At 40.2% G+C, this 17,394-nt stretch overlaps 1 protein-coding gene across 1 annotated transcript in view; it reads left to right on the top strand.

Moving 5' to 3' along the window:
* Znf451 (zinc finger protein 451) overlaps positions 1-16,584 on the top strand; it is a gene marked incomplete in the record, with an annotated part of 83,708 nt that extends 67,124 nt beyond the window's left edge. Inside the window, 3 exon segments of the mRNA XM_013505835.1 lie at positions 385-571; positions 6,336-6,401; positions 16,204-16,584. Of these exon segments, the coding sequence (XP_013361289.1) occupies positions 385-571; positions 6,336-6,401; positions 16,204-16,250 (300 nt within the window).
* Between the last annotated feature and the right edge of the window lie 810 nt (positions 16,585-17,394).

Genomic DNA, 17,394 nt, shown 5'->3' with positions numbered 1-17,394 from the left:
GATCTGGCTTAAACCATGCGAGATTTGCTTCTCCCTCTGTGGTGCCAGAATTGAATCATGCATGTTACCTTGCGTGACTTTTCTCTGTGGTAGAGTTGTTTCTTTATCTTTACATGGAGTGGATAGTCCTTGGCGTTCCTGCTTTCTGTGAGGGCTTCCTTTTGGTCTTCATTTTGACTTTTCATTTTCCTATGTGGTATAAAATAGCTTATACTTGATGGCATCTTATCTTTGTTTAAATGTGGCAGATTTCATTTAGGAAGGTGGGGGCTAGGGAATAAGCCTTATATAGCTTCATAGGTATGTGTCCATTTGGAAACAAATGTAACTTGATTTGAAACTCACGCTGACTTTTATCATCCTGTGCCATTTGTTCCAACTTAGGCTGGTCGTCTAGATGAACAGCTGCCCAAGCAGATTCCTTTCACCATCCTCTCAGGAGATCAAGGTTTTCTGGAGCTAGAGAATCAATTTAAGAAGACTCAGCGGCCAGCCCATATACTAAACCCTCACCACTTAGAGGGAGATATGATGTGTGCCTTGTTAAATAGCATATCCGATACCACCAAAGGTATGCAGCTGCAGTGCCCGAGCAAACTGCCCAAGAGGAGGAGACTTCACTGCTGAGAGACCAATAAACTGCTGTCCACTGTGCATTGCTGCCTACTCACTGGACTTTTGCTGTCATGCTTTGTCCTACTTACCTCTCTTACCTCATGTTCTCTCTTTAGTGTTTCAAAAGAAGGATAATTCACAGATATTCTCCGGGGCCTTTTTTAATCTAGTAGGTAAAAATCCATAGTGAACTTGAAAACCTCCTATCTCAGCCTTCCAGAGCACTGGGATTACAGGCATGCACCACCACACCCAGCTAATATGGTGTAATTTTAAAATCTCAAAATTGAGATCTGCACTTCATTTCTGAAGTTTTAAATGTATCTTCAGTCTTTAGGAAGCAGATTGCTTATATGTGAAAACTAGAAAGTGACTAACAGTACTAAGAAAAGAATGAAAAAGACCATGGCCAAGGCTGATGGTGACACCGTGAAACCCAGCCCAGGTGCTTGGGAGGGCAGTGCCTCCTGTCTCCTTGCCGGACTGCTGCTCACGGCTGCATCTGTGGAAACCGCTTCTCGTGTCCACAGGGTGCAGTGCTAGTGACTCACAGGTTTTGTTCTTTGTTCTTTTGTAACTTGTGAAATGAATATGGGTAGAAAAAGAAAATTAAATAGCCTAATAATTTGAATCCATGAGTAAGGTTTGATGATATTGATGAAAAAGTGACTACTTTTTGGCATTTTTATTGCATGCCTTTAAGTTTTGCAGCTATGCTTGTCTCAGCTATTTTTTCTTTTAATGAATTTAAAACCATATTGTGATTTAAACCCAATTTGAAAAATCTTATTCTAATCACTAGAGTGGATTAATTCACTTCTCCAAAATTAAAAATCAGTAACCTACTTAGCCCAAATGTACTATTTAAGGCAGAGTAAGGAATACAGATTATAATGGGAATGAACTTTTTCCTATGTATTTTCAGGCTTTACTACTGAATATTATCTTCCTATTCTGTACTTTTTATTTTTGTCCAGTTGCTTTTCCTATCTTTGGTTTCCTTCAAAACAACAAAGTCTTTTTTCTTCCATTCTTCTGTCATTTCTCTTACCTTCAACAACACCTACATGATACCCTAGAAGATAATTTTTTTTTTTTTTTTGGAGACAGAATCTCACTATGTAGTCCAGGCTGACCCTGAACTCAGTGTAGCCCAAGCTGGCCTGGGACTTGTGGTGATCCTCCTGCCTCAGCCTCCTGAGTGCTGGGATTACAGGCATGTGCCATCACACCTGGCCCTAGAGAATTAATTTCTACCTTCACAACAAACCAGCAACCTTTTCCTTGTGCTGCTACTTTAGGAACTTTTTTTTTTGTGGTTTCTATGTTAAACCTGCTGTGGATTTGCCCATTTCCATTTTCTTTGGAATGGGAGCTGCATATGAATAGGTCTGTGTGGATACATTAGAGTTGGAGATGAGATATGGGCTATTGATAGCTGCTGCGTGCGCCACTCTGAGTGCCTCCCATGGTCTGGGTTCTCCTTTTCCCTCTTATTACTCAGTCAGTACTCACTTGAACTTCATTGCTCTTTGGAGGCACAGATGTGTACTTTATTCTGAGTGTGTGTGACGTGCAGAGATCATGCAGTACATAAAGAAGGGCATGGGCTTTGAATACTAACAAATGCTTTCTAGCTGTGATTTCAGGCCACTCAACTTTTCCTTGGCCTTATCTGTTAAGTTCTAAGAGTTAGTGCTGTAGGTAGAGTGCCTACTACAGTGTACAATGCACTTAGGTGCTTGATAAATAGTAGCTATTTTTACTATACTACCATAAAAAGAAAATACTCTTAGGCCATACATTTTTAAAGTAATGAAAATAGCTAAGTGGTCAAATAAATGTAGTGTCTTTAAATCAGTAGGTTTTATCTTTATCTAGATTGAAACCTGATAAATTATATAATGCTTTTGTAACTAAAATTCAAGACAAGCTTAACTGAATCATAGTATGTTGACATTTAGTTGTCTGATGTAAGACAATGTTTTTTTCGTTATGGAAGACTGAAACCCATCAAATTGATGCTAGTGAATTTTATCATACGAAATAAAAGAAAAATCACTTTTTTGGGTAAAATTTTATCCCCTCCCTTTCCTAACAAATGATTTTGTAGGTAGTACAGTAATGTTTTCTATTAACAAACAATATTTAATATATATATATATTAGGACTCAAAATCTTACAGTTTCCATGTACACTAATAGTAACTCTCATTCTCTCATAGTCTTTATCCCTCCCCCATCTGTCCCTCTCTTCTGTCTCTCCCCACTTCATATTCATTCACCCATTTATTGAGATGGGGTCCCACTATGTTGCCCAGGCTAGCCTTGAGCTCCTGGGCTCAAGTGACCTTTCTGCCTCAGCCTCCCAAGTGAGTAACTGGGATTGCTAGAGTGTGTCACCATGTCTGGCTTCCCACTAATCATCTGGTTGCACTTTGGGGTAACTTTGATTATCACAAGAGTGCCGGGGTAACTCATTCCATGTAGCTTAGCCTGGGGTTCTGTCCTCAGCTTGGACAACCAGACTGCTTCTTACGGCAGTGTGGATTTGAGGCCTTTTTGAGAAATGTAATGAAAGCTTTCTCTCTGAATAAACAAGGCCTTTCCACTCTGCTACATCTGTAGCCCATTTTCCCCCTAACTTTTGAGAAATTTAGCAAAACTAGAAAGTGGTTTTTATTAGACCAAAAATTGCTTTGTATCTAGAAAGTACCTTAAATAGGGTCATGAGAGTCAGTGAACATGTGGTATTGTGTATTTAGTTTCACTAGCAGATTTTCTTCAGTTAGTGGAAAGCATTTCAGGAGATACTAGATAAAAATAGAGATATTTGGAGTTGCTGTTTCAATATGTTGATTTGCAATCATTTTGGCCCCAAGGCATTCTTTTGTGCTTGGTGGTGAGCAGAGTAGGTGCAAGGTATGGCTGTGTCCTCTCAGGGTTCCATCACCAGCGTCGTGTGATATGTGGATAAATGCTTATAGAGACAGCTAAACAGCTAGCGGCCTCTCCTTAATCGATCTCTATTACACCCTTCTCCTTCTCAGCTCTATTTTTTTTATAACATTTTAAGTTTCTTAAAACTTACAAGATTCAGGGATCATTTCTGTGATCTAATCAGAGGCGCCAGCTGGACTTTCTGTTTTTCACAAACACGTTTTCATTTTAACTCATGTCATGTTTCAGAGATGGAGACACAATGCAGATAACCACCTAGTGTGAAATATTTTAAGAATGAAAATCATGAAAGATGTTCTGCTATAGTTTAATAACACTGCAGCATTTACATAAAGATTAAAAAGTTTGCTTTTTCCAATATTCAAGAAGACTGATGTTGTTGGAAGATAAAACAAGTTTGGTTTTCTGCTTTTTTTTTTTTGTCTTTTTGAGATAGGGTCTCACTGTGCAGTTCAGGCTGGCCTTGAGCTCGCTTTGTAGCCCAGGCTGGCTTCGAACACGTGATGATCCTCCTGCCTCAGCCTCCCGAGTGCTGGGATTACAGATGTGTGCCATTACACCCAGCGATAAAACTATGTTCACAAGACTTCTGGTGCTTTTTTATAGAGTTAAGCATTGTGTGGCAGACTTGGTCAAAGGCGATGACTAGCCCTGTACTTGCCCTGGGACCTTTAGCTCGTAATTAAACCAGTACAGTGTTACCATCTTGAGAGGCTGCTCCACATGGTGGCACAGGAACCCCAAAGAGGAGCTATTCGAGTACAGCGTACGCTTCTAAATCACTTGCAAGACACATCCTTTGTCTGTGCCACCTTTCCTCCACCTGGTACATGTTCCAAAATACCCAGAAGTTAATACAGGCAGTGTTCGACCAATGTCTACTCCCTGGAGGGTGAGATACAGTGAAAAAGATTTTGCTAGTAGATTATCAGATGGTCTGTTTACAGGTTTTTAAGACTGTTGCATCCTTGGGGTTGGGGATAGCCCAGCAGCACAGCACCTGCCTGGCAGGTTTGACTCCCGGTATCTAAAAAAAAATAATAAGACTGTTACATCTCTTTGATGTGGCTTTACCTTGGATGAATGAGGTGGACACATTTATTTATGGTTGACATCTTTGTTGTTTAGCAATTGTACAAATGTTTTAAGTTCATTTTAAAAACTAAATATGGGGGCTGGGGATTTAGCTCAGCGGCACAGCGCCTACCTGGCAAGCGCGACGTCATGAGTTCGATTCCCGGTACTGGAAAAAAAACAAACAAGCACAACTAAATATGAAAGTTCTTGGTGATATGAAAGAATAGATGATGGAGGTAGCATTGTGGAACAGGCATATAAAGTAATTGTTGAATTTACTTCTAACACTTTTGTTTCCTGTGCTAGGGAGGGGACACTGCGCCTTGCACCCTGGGGGAGTTCTCCTCCACTGAGCTCCAGCCCTAGCCCTTCCTTGTAGACCTAGCTCTTCAATTTAGTTCTAAAACTTCCTCTGCCTGTGGTTTTCTTAGCCTGTTAGTGAGACTGGGCTGTTTGGGGGCGGCCATCCGAATGGCACAGTTGCTTGAAGCTAAAGAAACCTTTTGTGAAGTTGGCAGCGCAGTGTCAGGCTAACTCTAGTGATCCAGACATACAGTTTTGCCCAGGCCTTGCATGCAGTAGGGCCGTGCTTGGATCAGTTAGGACACCTGCCTTTGACTGACCTTGACTTTCAACTGCAGTAACACAAACTCCGGAGTATTTTGTCTTTGTTCATGATGTTGAAAGGGTTACTTTCGTTTTTCAGACTGTAAGTGAAATGTTTTATTTCTCTAAAACATTGCTTGAAGTATTTGAAGGAGTGTGCTTTAAAAGATGACTTCTAACAGTGTATTTCAGCAAGAAAGGAATATGATGAAATATAAGAATTTAATTTTTATTTATAGACAGTGAAATCCATGATGTTAGCCAATAACTCTACAGCCTAGCTATGTCCCCAACCCCTAAGTCTTTAATTTTTAATGTATGTTTTGTTAGAACAGAAATCAATATGTGCAAAACTTGTATTCAGTTATTTAACTCCCAGTTCAGTCATTATAACATGTATATCATGTTGATATCTAACTTGTACATACCTGTACATATGTGTATGTATGTATAATTAATATATTGATGTAAGTTGGCATTTATGCACTGAAATTTTTAGTTAAAAATATTTAGCCAAATACTAGGATACTGATAATACCATAAGCTTTTGTGTGATTTTTGTAACATTTGGTCAATTATGTCATTTATAAGGGTCTCATTATAGCACAGCAGGTTAGCACAGCAGGTGAGTTTATGCCATTCAGTAGCATTATTAATTAAAGTTTATGGTATTATCCCTCTAGAGATGAATGCATATGATTTTAAAACTGTAGCCAGGCATAGTGGTGCAGGCCTGTAATCCCGGCACTCAGGAGGCTGAAGCAGGAAGATTGCTGTGAATTTGAGTCCAGCCTGGGCTACAAAGTGAGTTCAAGGCCAGCCTGGACTGCATAGTGAAACCTTGTCTCAGGCAAAAAATAAAGTAAAATAAAACTGAAGAAGACTTTAACTTAATTATCATTTTTAATATTTGGTTAGCATTTTTTAAAACCCTGCTGGGTGAGTGGTACAGTACTAAAAATGAGTTAGCTTGGGTGTAAGGGAAGTCACTGAAAATGATGTTGGTTGAGAATAGGCAGTTTATGGCACAATGACTTGTTCAGAAATGCATTTGCACTTGTCGATTGTTTCTTACAGAGTGTGACAGTGATGATAACATGGGTGTGAAAAGTTCTTCTGTAGAAGAATTGAGATCCACGGAAGGTAACCTAGTAGAGCGAATCCTTTCCCTCCCTGTCTCACCCCTTCACCCTCACCTTACACAATCACACAGTTCATTTGTTTTCTGTGCTTTACTCCATCTGTTGTATAATGCAGTTAATTTGACTAAGGTGGGAGAACGCTGTTAGGGCTTTGGGCATTTGAGTCTGGCTTTGAAATGGATTTGTCCTTCTGATAAGCTAGAAAATCCTGATCTTTCTCATAGACAAAATTACATGGTTAAATAAAATTGGGAGAAAATCTGCAACCTAATTGAAACAGTTAGTTTGTCCCACTTGTTTTTCAAACATGGTCTTTCACAGTCTAACGCAGTGCTTAGAGCCATATAAGGAGTCAGACAAAAATCGCCAGCTGTGTTGTGTGTCAAGGCCACTAAAAGAGATCATGTAAGGAATTTAGATCTTTCAGTGTTTATCTGCAACTCATGACAAATTCCAGGAAAATGCTTGTCAAAATTAGAACTTTTCAGGTAATCACACTTTGGAAACCTTCACAATTTGGGGGACTTGTAGCTAACCCGAGAAACCTGAGTTGTGTGTAAGTATATCTGTACCAAAACCTCTACCACTTTGTTGCCTGTGCAGTTCATTGTATGGTCTGGAGACTGAAGTTTTACATTTTTATGATTCTGTAGTTTGGAAAAAGAATACAAAGGGATTCAAGAAAAAATAGTTTAAACTTTTTACTAGATATCATTTGATTTTCTTTCCAACACAATCTTCTCTTTTCCAAGAAAGTCAAAGAGTAGCATAAAGTATGAGGACCATGCAGTGTTCTACCCAGTTAAGGAGGAGGATCTGTGTAGTTCTAATGCTTTTACTTCTTTTCCTCTTTACCCAACAAGACTTAGCTTAAATGTCATCTCTTAGGTTGGACCACGTAGAATTTTCTGTGACCAGTGCTTCTCAGTTTGCTTTTTTTTTTTAGATAGAATACTAATTGCTGCCTCCGCTAGGCTGCCACTGCCTAAGTGGATTTAAAATATTTCTGTCTACATCTCTCAACTGACTTTCTCGAGAAATTAGGATCATGTTTTATTTATTTTTCCTTTAGTAGCACCCAGCATACCAGTTGGCACTGAATGAAGCTTCTTATTGAACAAATAATTTCATGACAGTCTTAAAATATGAGCCAAATGGGCCCATGTCACTGTAACTGGATAAGGAAAATTAATACAAAGGCCATTTGGGAGAAGACTGTTGTTAATAAAGCATTGATTTTGCCATGAAAATAAAGTAATGCTACTGTCCAGACTGGGATAACAAAGCTTACAAATACTTAAATATCCTCTCCAGTTTCTAATTCCTTACCTTCCCAGTACAGTAGTATCATGGACAAACGATGGCAGAAGGCAAACTTTTCCTAACTTCCCACTCCAGACAATTTGCATATCCTTCACTGTCCTCCATAAACAGTATCAAGCTCGGACCATGCAGGCCAATCCCAGTCATAGGAATCTTACATATAAAATCTCTTGTGTACTAAACAGGAGAAATAGAAGCTACATAATGTGGTAAAATGTGACATTGGATTTAGACTGCCGAAGTTAAAACTTGGCTCTGAGTTTTACATGTTGTAGAACATTAGACAAGTCATCTCACTTCACATTTTGCTGTTTATATTATTTTTATTCTTTTGTTGTTGGGAACTAGATATTCAAATACAGTATATATAATATGGTACCTCTGCAAAGCAGGTTCTTCTAACCTCTTCCCCAGGGTTTACTGTTCTTGACTGTTGAATGTGTCAAGTGCTGCTTAACTTCATTGTGCTTCAGTTTCCTTGTGTTTAAAAGTGGAAATAATAGTAAACCTACTTTACAAGAATAACATGGCAAATGGTAAACAGGGTGTGTATTGGTTGTTGCTGCTGTTTGTATGATTATGATCATTATTCACATCATTCATTCACCTTCCTACAAGTTCTACTGTGGAGGTGTGCCTACTCAGAGCCCTGGAAAAAGACATGTGAATGGTTGCCGCCCGCGCTAAGTTCCTTGGATTAATAGCAGTCATCTGTATTATTAACACTAACTTCATTTTGCAACCAGTTTTGTTTTTGTTTTTGTTTTTTGAGTCAGGATCTCACTTGTAGTCCAGGATGGCCTTGAACTCACTACACAGCCCAGGCTGGCCTCACACCTGTGGTGACCATCTTTCCTCAATTTTTCCAGTGCTGGATTACAGACTTGTGCCACCACTCCTGGCTTTATTGTGACCAGCTTAAAGAACAAAGAAGGGATACAAGAAACTACAGTGTTAAAAGCCGGGCATGGTGGCGCACACCTGTAATCCCAGCACTCGAGAGGCTGAGGCAGGAGGATTGTTGCGAGTCTGAGACCAGCCTGGGCTACAAAGTGAGCTCAAGGCCACCTGAACAGCATAGCAAGACCTGTCTCAAAAAGACCAAAAAAAGAAAAGAAGCTACAGTGTTAATTTTAAAAATTTGGCTACTCTTTAAAAGCAAACTATTACTTTCAAAACTGCTCATCACCCCATGACCATCATGGCAATTTTATGTACAAGGAGCATACTGAAGGGTATATAAGATCTGTGTCAGTTCTTTAGAATATTTTTCTATTGTTGAATTATTAATTTTAATTTTATGAGTTTTAGTGTATTAAGCAATGAGTACCTAACAGGAAAAAATCAAAAAAGTATTGAATTTTTAATATTTATTGAATGTTTATTAAAACAACATAAATTTTCAGCATCGACTATTTTTTGATTTTTCAAAGTCTAAAAAATAACAAATAAAATCCTATAAAAACTACAGTGAGAGGGCTGGGGATGAGGCTTAGTGGTAGAGCTCTTGCCATATGTGTACAAGGCCCTGGGTTCCATCCCCAGCACCACACACAAGTACACACACACACAAAAAAAATTAAAAGATCTCTGCCGGGCATGGTAGCACATACTTGTAATCTCAGCATTCAGGAGGCTGAAGCGGAAGAATCACTATGAGCTTGAGGCCAGCCTACGGCAGCCTGAACTACATAGTGAAACCCTGTCTCAAAAAGACAAAACAAAAAAACCTACAGTTAAAATACCAATAGAACTCTAAAACAAAAATAGTCTTTGCTTCAGCTGGCACACCCAAGCCAGTCTTCACACAACAACTGCACATACCGTACACGCGTCTCACTCACACTGACAGCACATGTGCTTGGCTTTCATGTCTTTTTTGTAGGACATATTGACATCTCGCTGGTCTTGCTGTTTTGTCAGATGCTTCTTAATATATTGTACATTGTGCACTTAGCAGGAAAATAAGATATCAATAAAGTAAAATACCAAATATGTAATGAGTGCTTGGAATAGACATCAACATTTTCACATCAGCTGTGTAGTTGCTTACAAAACCTAAAAGATAACATCAGAAATAAATTCCTGCAATGAAAATACAAACAAAAGTGTACTACAGAAATAATCTTTGCTTCAGTTGTCACACCCAAGGCAGTCTTCACATATGAAAATTGCATGCTCCATACGCAAGTATCACTTACATTGGTAGCAGGCATGTTTTGTTTTCTGTAGGGCACAGTTGACATCTTTTTCATTTTCCTTTTGTCGTACTAGGTCTATGGGAGCCTGCACCTGCCTATTCACCTGTAAGCTCACCATTGTGCTCCACAATTTTTTTGCATAGTTCTCTGGGCAGAAACAATTTGTTTGTCCTCTGTTGTAAATGAGCTCTTACGAGTTCCAGTCCCCATTCTCTAAGAAAATTTCTCCATATTTTCCCCGTTGTCTTCCTTGGAAACTATCAAACTATTCATGCCACACATGTTCAGGATCAAGTGAAACGCAACCGTTGAACAGTGCTCTGTGTTTTAGGTGACATCATAGTTGCTGCATAGCGCATCAACTTCTCCCCTGCCTTTGATTTTGTTGTAGAAAGTTTCCATCTCAGGCTTCAGTTTTGTCGAGGTTTCCCTATCAGTATTTCTATCATGGTGCAGTGTTGACAGCAGCAGTACAGTACCAGTTTTTCTTTGCCATATTTGAGGCCCATGTTCTGTTTTTCTGAAATCGTTCTATACAGTTCTGTTTGTTTTTTTTTTTTTTTTTTTTTTTTTTGGTTTTTCTCCGGTACTGAGAACCGAACTCACGACCTTGCACTTGCCAGGCAGGCGCTTTGCCGCTGAGCTAAATCCCCAGCCCCTATACAGTTCTGTTTTGAAATTGCAACATTACTTTGGGAATTTCTGCTTTGTTTTTATGTGCAGCGCCTATGCTGGTTGACTTGTTCTCTGTTAGTAAATGTAACATCAGTCAGAAACCAGTAAACCAGTTGTCAGTTGTCACATTACAGTTTTGGAAATGGGAGCAAGTCTGCTCACAACATCATTGGGTTCATTACTATACACATAAAAGACCCGGTGGCTGAGTTCCAGGATGTATCTCTAATCCAAAGTGTATGTTTTCCCATCTGGCAGGGCATTTGTGTGTGTGTGTATGTGTGTGTGTCTTTTTTGAGACAGGGTTTCACTATGCAGTTCAAGCTGGCCTTGAGCTCACTGTGTAGCCCGGGCTGGTCTCGAACTCGCAACAGTCCTCCTGCCTCAGCCTCCCAAGTGCTAGGATTACAGGCGTGTGCCACCACGCCCAGCAGGGCATATATTTTTATACCGTATTTTGCAGGCTTTTTTGGCATAGACTGCCTAAAGCTACAGCAACTAGATTTTTCATATGCCATTGTACTGAATTGGGCTACTTCTACAATCAAAAGAAAACTTTTTTAAAAAATAAGTCCTAAATGTAAGAAATTGAGCACTGAGCATTGCATGGGTAAAACTTACGTGTTGCTGCTCTGCAGCGCCTGTGCACTCGCTGCCGTTCTTCTGCCAAGTGGGTGAACGCAGAGATGGGTCCCTGCTTTCCCAGGCACAGCCACGGAGCATCACACCTGGATTCCACTGTGGCAGATTCGATACTTGCAGAACAGACAAACGGTGTGGTTCAGGGATACATACACAGAAATGCTGCACGGAGCATTATGTGGGTAAAAACTGCAGTCCGACACTTGCACAAGTGTACACACCTTACTCTCCGTAGTACCAAGTGGGCGAATGCAGAGATTGCCTCCAGTATCCCTCAGGCGCAGCTGCTGAGGCACACAGCCAGCTACCATTATGCTAAAGTATGTAATTTCATTAGAAAAGTACTGAGTGGCCGTGGTAACCCACAATAATGCCCTAAGGGTCTTGTGTCAGTCAAAATACCATCGTCTCTTCATTTTTCTTTTAAACTGAGGCTTCAAAGTATTGTCTTGAGATTCACAGGTTGAAAATTATGTAGATACCGTTTCTGTATAGGGTCTTCTGACCCCTATCATTGAATTCTCTCTTATTCTTCATAATTACCTTCAAAGAGAGTGCAGTGAAGACAGAAAGAGTAAGAGGGACACAGACCCAGCTGCAGAATAGAATAATAAACAGACTTTCCTCGCGTGCTTTTGTCTATTCATATGGCTTTGAAGTACAACCTAATGTTAGTTATTTTCAATCTAAAGGATTTTCTCTAGCATTTCTTGAATGGAACATCTGGTAGTAATGAGCTTCAGTTTTTGTTGATCTGAGAATGTCTTAATTTTTTCATTCTCAAAGAATAGTTTTGAATTATTGGTTGACAGGGTTTTATTTTGTTTTTACCATTTAAAATGGCAGTTAAAAATGAAGCAACATTTAAATTGTTGCCTTATTTTACTTAAGCTTAAGTAAGTCTAATATGAGAAACCCAAAGTATATGTAAATTAAAGAACAAAATAAAAAACTGATAATAGCCAGCAGGGAGACAGATCTTTCGCAGGCAGGAAAGGGGAGCAATGGAGGGAGGGAGAGGAGGAGCGGCAAGAGAGCTAAGACATGCTGTGTGCATGAACCAGCTCCCCACGGGGATGTAATTACATACTGCAAACAGGGAGTAATAAAAATTTTTTAAAAACTTAACGGTATTTACAGGTAAAAGTTTTAATTGGAAAATAAAAATATAAAAGGGAACTAACTGACAAAGATCAAACTAGTCCCCTAATAAAGTAAGGGAAGATAGGAAGAAGCAGTAGGTGGTTATTGTTTTTATCCAGTCTTTTAACTGGCAAGATTAATTCATATATGTTCACTGTCAATATTAATACATTCATGTTCATTTTACTATTTCACTCTAATAAGCTTTTTTTTAAATGATGGGAGAATTATAGAATTATTATTTGGTGGTTACTTTGGAATATATAGATAAAAATATATGTAAAACAGCCAGGTGTGGTGGTGCACACCCGTAATCCCAGCACTTGGGAAGCAGAGGCAGGAGAATCACCGAGAGTTTAAGGCCAGCCCAGGCTACATGGTGAGTTTGAGGCAGCCTAAACCACCTAGTGAGACCCTGGTTCAGAAAACAAACAACAAAAAAAGAAAATCAGGTTTTTAGCAGTTCTCTTTGTTAGCTTCCGGCAGTTCTAGGAACTTTCTGGCTGCTAGATGCGTCGCTTCAGCATCTACCTCCACCCTGCTGTGGCTATCTTCCCCCTCCTAGGAGGACACCATTCATGTCGGGTTGAGATTCCCCCTAATAACCTCATCTGAATTCCATTCGCAAAGACCTTGCTTCCAGATTAGATGACTTCCACAGATACGGGGCTGCTGTTTGGAATGTCCCTCAGAAAACTCGTTGGAATTTGACTGCCATTGTGGTGGTTTTAACCAGGGAAAGTGGAGCTCCTAAGAGGGTTTTGCACTCATCAGTGGATTTCCGTGTTCTCAGGATGGGTTCGTTACTCAAAGTGGGTTGGTACAAAACCAGTCCTGGCCCTCTCTTGCTTTTTTGTGCCCTGCTTCTGCCATAGCATGATGTAGCAGAAAGGCCCTTGCCAAACGCAAGTCTCTTCACTGTGGACTTCAGCCCCAGGACTGTGAGAGAAAAATTTCTCTGTAAATGACCCAGTCTTGGCTGGTCTGTTACACCAGCATAAGACAGACTTAAGGCAACGCTTAGGACAGTGGTGGCGAACCTGTGGCTCACGTGCCGCAACAGGCCCTTCGAATCATTGAGAGCTCTAGAAGGGTTGCTGTCCCTGGGTTAGGACCTGTCCTCTGAGAGAGGTCACCCTACCTCCAGTACCTTAGAGGTGTTCCTCTTCCATCTCTTCCATTATTTCCCTTTTGTCGTTCCCGGCATTTGGAACCAGGCTGTGACCCCCTGCAGGTTGGTAGTGCTTGATTTTGAACTTTAAATGGGATCATATGGACATCACTAACCAACAGTGTTTGCTCTGATGATGCAGATGTCTGGTGCATGCACTGTCCAGTCACATGCGTTAAGCACTTGAAATGTAGCTTGATTGAGGAACTGAATTTCCATTTTATTTCGTTTTAATTAATGTAAATATATGAGTCATTGTCCATCATATTGGACAGCCCAGGCATGAGCTATATTCTTTTGTGTCTGGTTTCCTTTAGTCTGTTTTTGCAGTCACCTGTGTTTTAGCATGTAGCTTCGATTTATTTCTAATACCTGCTTATACCACAGTCTGCTCACCACTTACAGACATTTGTTTGTACGTTTTGGCTGTCGGAGTAACTGAACTGTGGACATCCCTGTACGTGTCTCTTGATGCCCATGTGTCCACATTTTGGGGATGTACACTTAGGAGAACTACTTGTGATTTTCCAAAGTGATCGTGCTGAGTTTCTCTTGATCCGTCAGCTCACTAGTCCTCGCACATTTAGCTGGTCTGATGGGTATGCGATGAGTAGCATACTAGTGTTTCTGTGGTTTTAGTTTATATTTTTCTGATGAGTAGTGTTTGCTGTTTGTTTGGCTGCTGTTGTTTATGTGCCGGGGGCCAAGCCCTGGGCCTCACGCTGTACCCAGCCTTGACGAACAGTGTTTATTGACCATTTACTCATCTTTTGTGAACAGGCTTTCAGACATCTCGACCTTGTTCTGCTGGATTACCTTTCACTGATTTTTCTGGGATGAAAATCTTAGATGTCTCTGGATCCAAGTCCCATGTATTGCAGTTTTTTTTCCCCTCTATGACTTGCCCTTTTGGTCATCGAATGATGCTTTCTTTTTGGAGTCAGGATCTTGCTGTGTTTCCTAGACTGGTCCCTAATTCCTGGGGTCAGTGATCTTCCTGCTTAAGCCTCCCAAGGACTGTGGTGTTTTTTGAATAAGTCCAGGTCAGCAGTCTTTTCCATAATGTCTTTTGACTCCTGTCCATGTGTCTTTGTTCCATGTGGTTTTCCCTGCTGCACTATGACCATAAAGATATTCCCCTGTACTCTCTTCTAGAGACTTGTTTTGCCTATCACAGTTAGATGTAGAGTATATCAGAAATTATTTTTCTGCATTCCTTAAGATGGGTAATTTTTCTTTACTACATAGCCTATCAGGTGAGCCACACACACACACCATTTATTAAAAAGATAACTTCCTGCTATGTTAGAGCTCCCTCTGTAATGTTTCCGTGTGTGCGTGGCTCTGTTTCCAATGTGCCTGTGCAGTTCTCTGGGTCTACCAAGTGCCGGGACTGCAGACCTGCGCCACCAGGAGCTGCTAAAAGTTTTTGCAGCTCCTTTAATTGTGCCACCTTGGGGCTGGGGATTTAGCTCAGCGGCAAAGCGCCTGCCTGGCAAGCACAAGGTCGTGAGTTCGGTTCCCGGTACCGGAGAAAAACCAAAAAAAAAAAAAAAATTGTGCCGCCTTGTTCTCCATGCTGAGTGTGTCCTGGATTTTCTTTGCTCTGTCTTGCCCCTTCGAATTGCAAGGGCAAACCACTGACCCGACTGGCTGACACACACAGTGGATACTAGCATGCAGTGTTTGGATGCAGACAAGGTAACAAACTGTTGCCATGCAGAGTGAGCTGCAGCTGCATGGTGTAGGATCGCTGGGGCCTGGACCCCGGTGGGCTCAGAGAGACCAAGTGGCAAAGAACCAGCACAAGGAGCTGGTGCAGCCAGGAAGTGGTCACTTAGCTCACCCCTGGGGAGCATCACTCCCGGAAAGCAGGTGGAGAGAAGCCCTTGGCCCAGTGTTGCTTCCTGGCTGCTGGTGTGTGTGGTGGGCATTTGGCGGGTGTACGTATGTTACATGTTCTCAGACACGTGGCCATGCATTTTTCTGTGCCTTAGATGCTAAAGAGCTTAAAGCTAATTCCCCCAGCTTTATTGAGGTAGAGTTGACAAATTTAAAAAAGCAGAATTCTTCACCGCCTTAAGATTTTTCTGTTTTCTAGTGCTGACATTCCCTTTGTTCCATGTGTCTGACCTCAGATCTTTTAGAAAAACAGCGATAATACTTTTTCATTGTTGAAACAAGTGATAACATATCAGTTGTTGACTTCTCCCATCTCTAATTAGAAGTAACTTGCAGTTCCTTATATTAAGTTCATGTATATCAAGTTCAACCTCATCCTATCCAGATGCTTTACTACACATATTTTACTATGGGGAAACTTTTTTTTTTAAAACTGGGAATCAAACTCAGGACCTTGCACTTGCCAGGCAGGTGTAGCGCCGCTGAGCTGTACCTCCAGCCCCATTCTATGGAGAAACTTTGGGTTTTTCTTTCCCTCTTGCAAAGAGAAGGCACACCCCTGTAATCTAGTACAAGGGAGGCTGAGTCAGGAGGGCCACTGTATGTTCAAGTCCAGCCTGAACTACATTGTGAAACTCTGTCTCCCAAAACAAAAAAAAAAAGAGATGAATATAGTGATAAATATACATAAAGCACATGTTGATTAGTGTCTGTCCTGAGTTTTAACATTCTGTTTCTCAATGCAGATGTGGAACTAGAAGAAGCTATTCGGAGGAGTCTGGAGGAAATGTGAGAAGAGCTGCCTGGCTGCCTGGGGCTCAGTTGCTACAAACAGGAAGCCCTCTGGGAGGTCACATGTTGGCTTTGTGTTTTGTGTTGTGTGCAGCTGTGTGCAAGGATGAGAATGTGTGTGAACACCGGTGCAGTCCGTGTGCCCTCACACACAGGAAGGGTCCCCGCTGACTCGGGGTTCATACGCTCAGGTTAAGGGTTTTTTAAGAAGCTCTTGACTATGTTTCCCAAATAGCATTACATCTTTAGTTTTATTTGTACTGTACAGATGATTCTAGTTTATATTTGTAGGAGTAAAAATAAAATAAATGTAAATAACTCATTTTTTCCACAAATTCTGTGTCTCATGTGGTACTTGCATATAATGCTTTTGAGATGTTTGTTTTAATTATCAGAAGAAATTAGTGGAAACTGATCGTGGCAACAGTGGTTTTCTTTGTGAGTACCATGCAGATGTACACTCGCGCTTTAATTAGAGCAGCACATTGCTAAAATAAAAACACAACTTTTTTTTTTTTTTTTTTTTTTTTCAGAATAATTAAGGTGAAATCTTTTCTACTTTTTACTTGCTGATCAGACTTTTATTTGACTTGTATGATCTCCTATTTAGAGGGAATGATGTCAAAATAAATGCATACAATTAAACTTATTTTTAACAATAGTCATATATTTGTGTAAATGTAATTTTCTTCAGAAGTAATGAAGTTATACTGAGGAATAATCTAAGTCTTGAAACTTTGTACTTCATATGAAGTATCTTCGTTTTATTCATCGAGTTGTCCATCTCTTACATTTGGCATTATATCTTTAATTCTTAAATGTCAAGGTCTCATGAACATTTTTTTTTTTTTAAATGACATAAGTAGAAGACTGTGAAGGGCTTTCATACTACCTTTGTGTGTGGTACATGGTTCATATTATGAGCCAGAAATGTCTTCTAAAAATTTTGAGTAATTTATAAAACTTAAACTACTTCTGTAAATACTGTATAAAGCTTTCTTTAGATTTAAGAGAAAGTTACCATTGGAAAGAAACTGTTCATTCTTTGCAACAGTAGATATTTTAGTGTAAAATGGAATTACTGGTTTATTTTACTACTGTGGCCTTTTCAATCCACACTAGAAACCACCTTATGATGGGCTGGG

Source organism: Chinchilla lanigera, unplaced genomic scaffold, assembly GCF_000276665.1.
Source record: "Chinchilla lanigera isolate Chin_1 unplaced genomic scaffold, ChiLan1.0 scaffold00101, whole genome shotgun sequence".
NCBI classification, from domain to species: Eukaryota; Metazoa; Chordata; class Mammalia; order Rodentia; family Chinchillidae; genus Chinchilla; species Chinchilla lanigera.
Note: the sequence above shows the minus strand (reverse complement) of the source record. Positions and strands in the feature narration are given on the sequence as shown.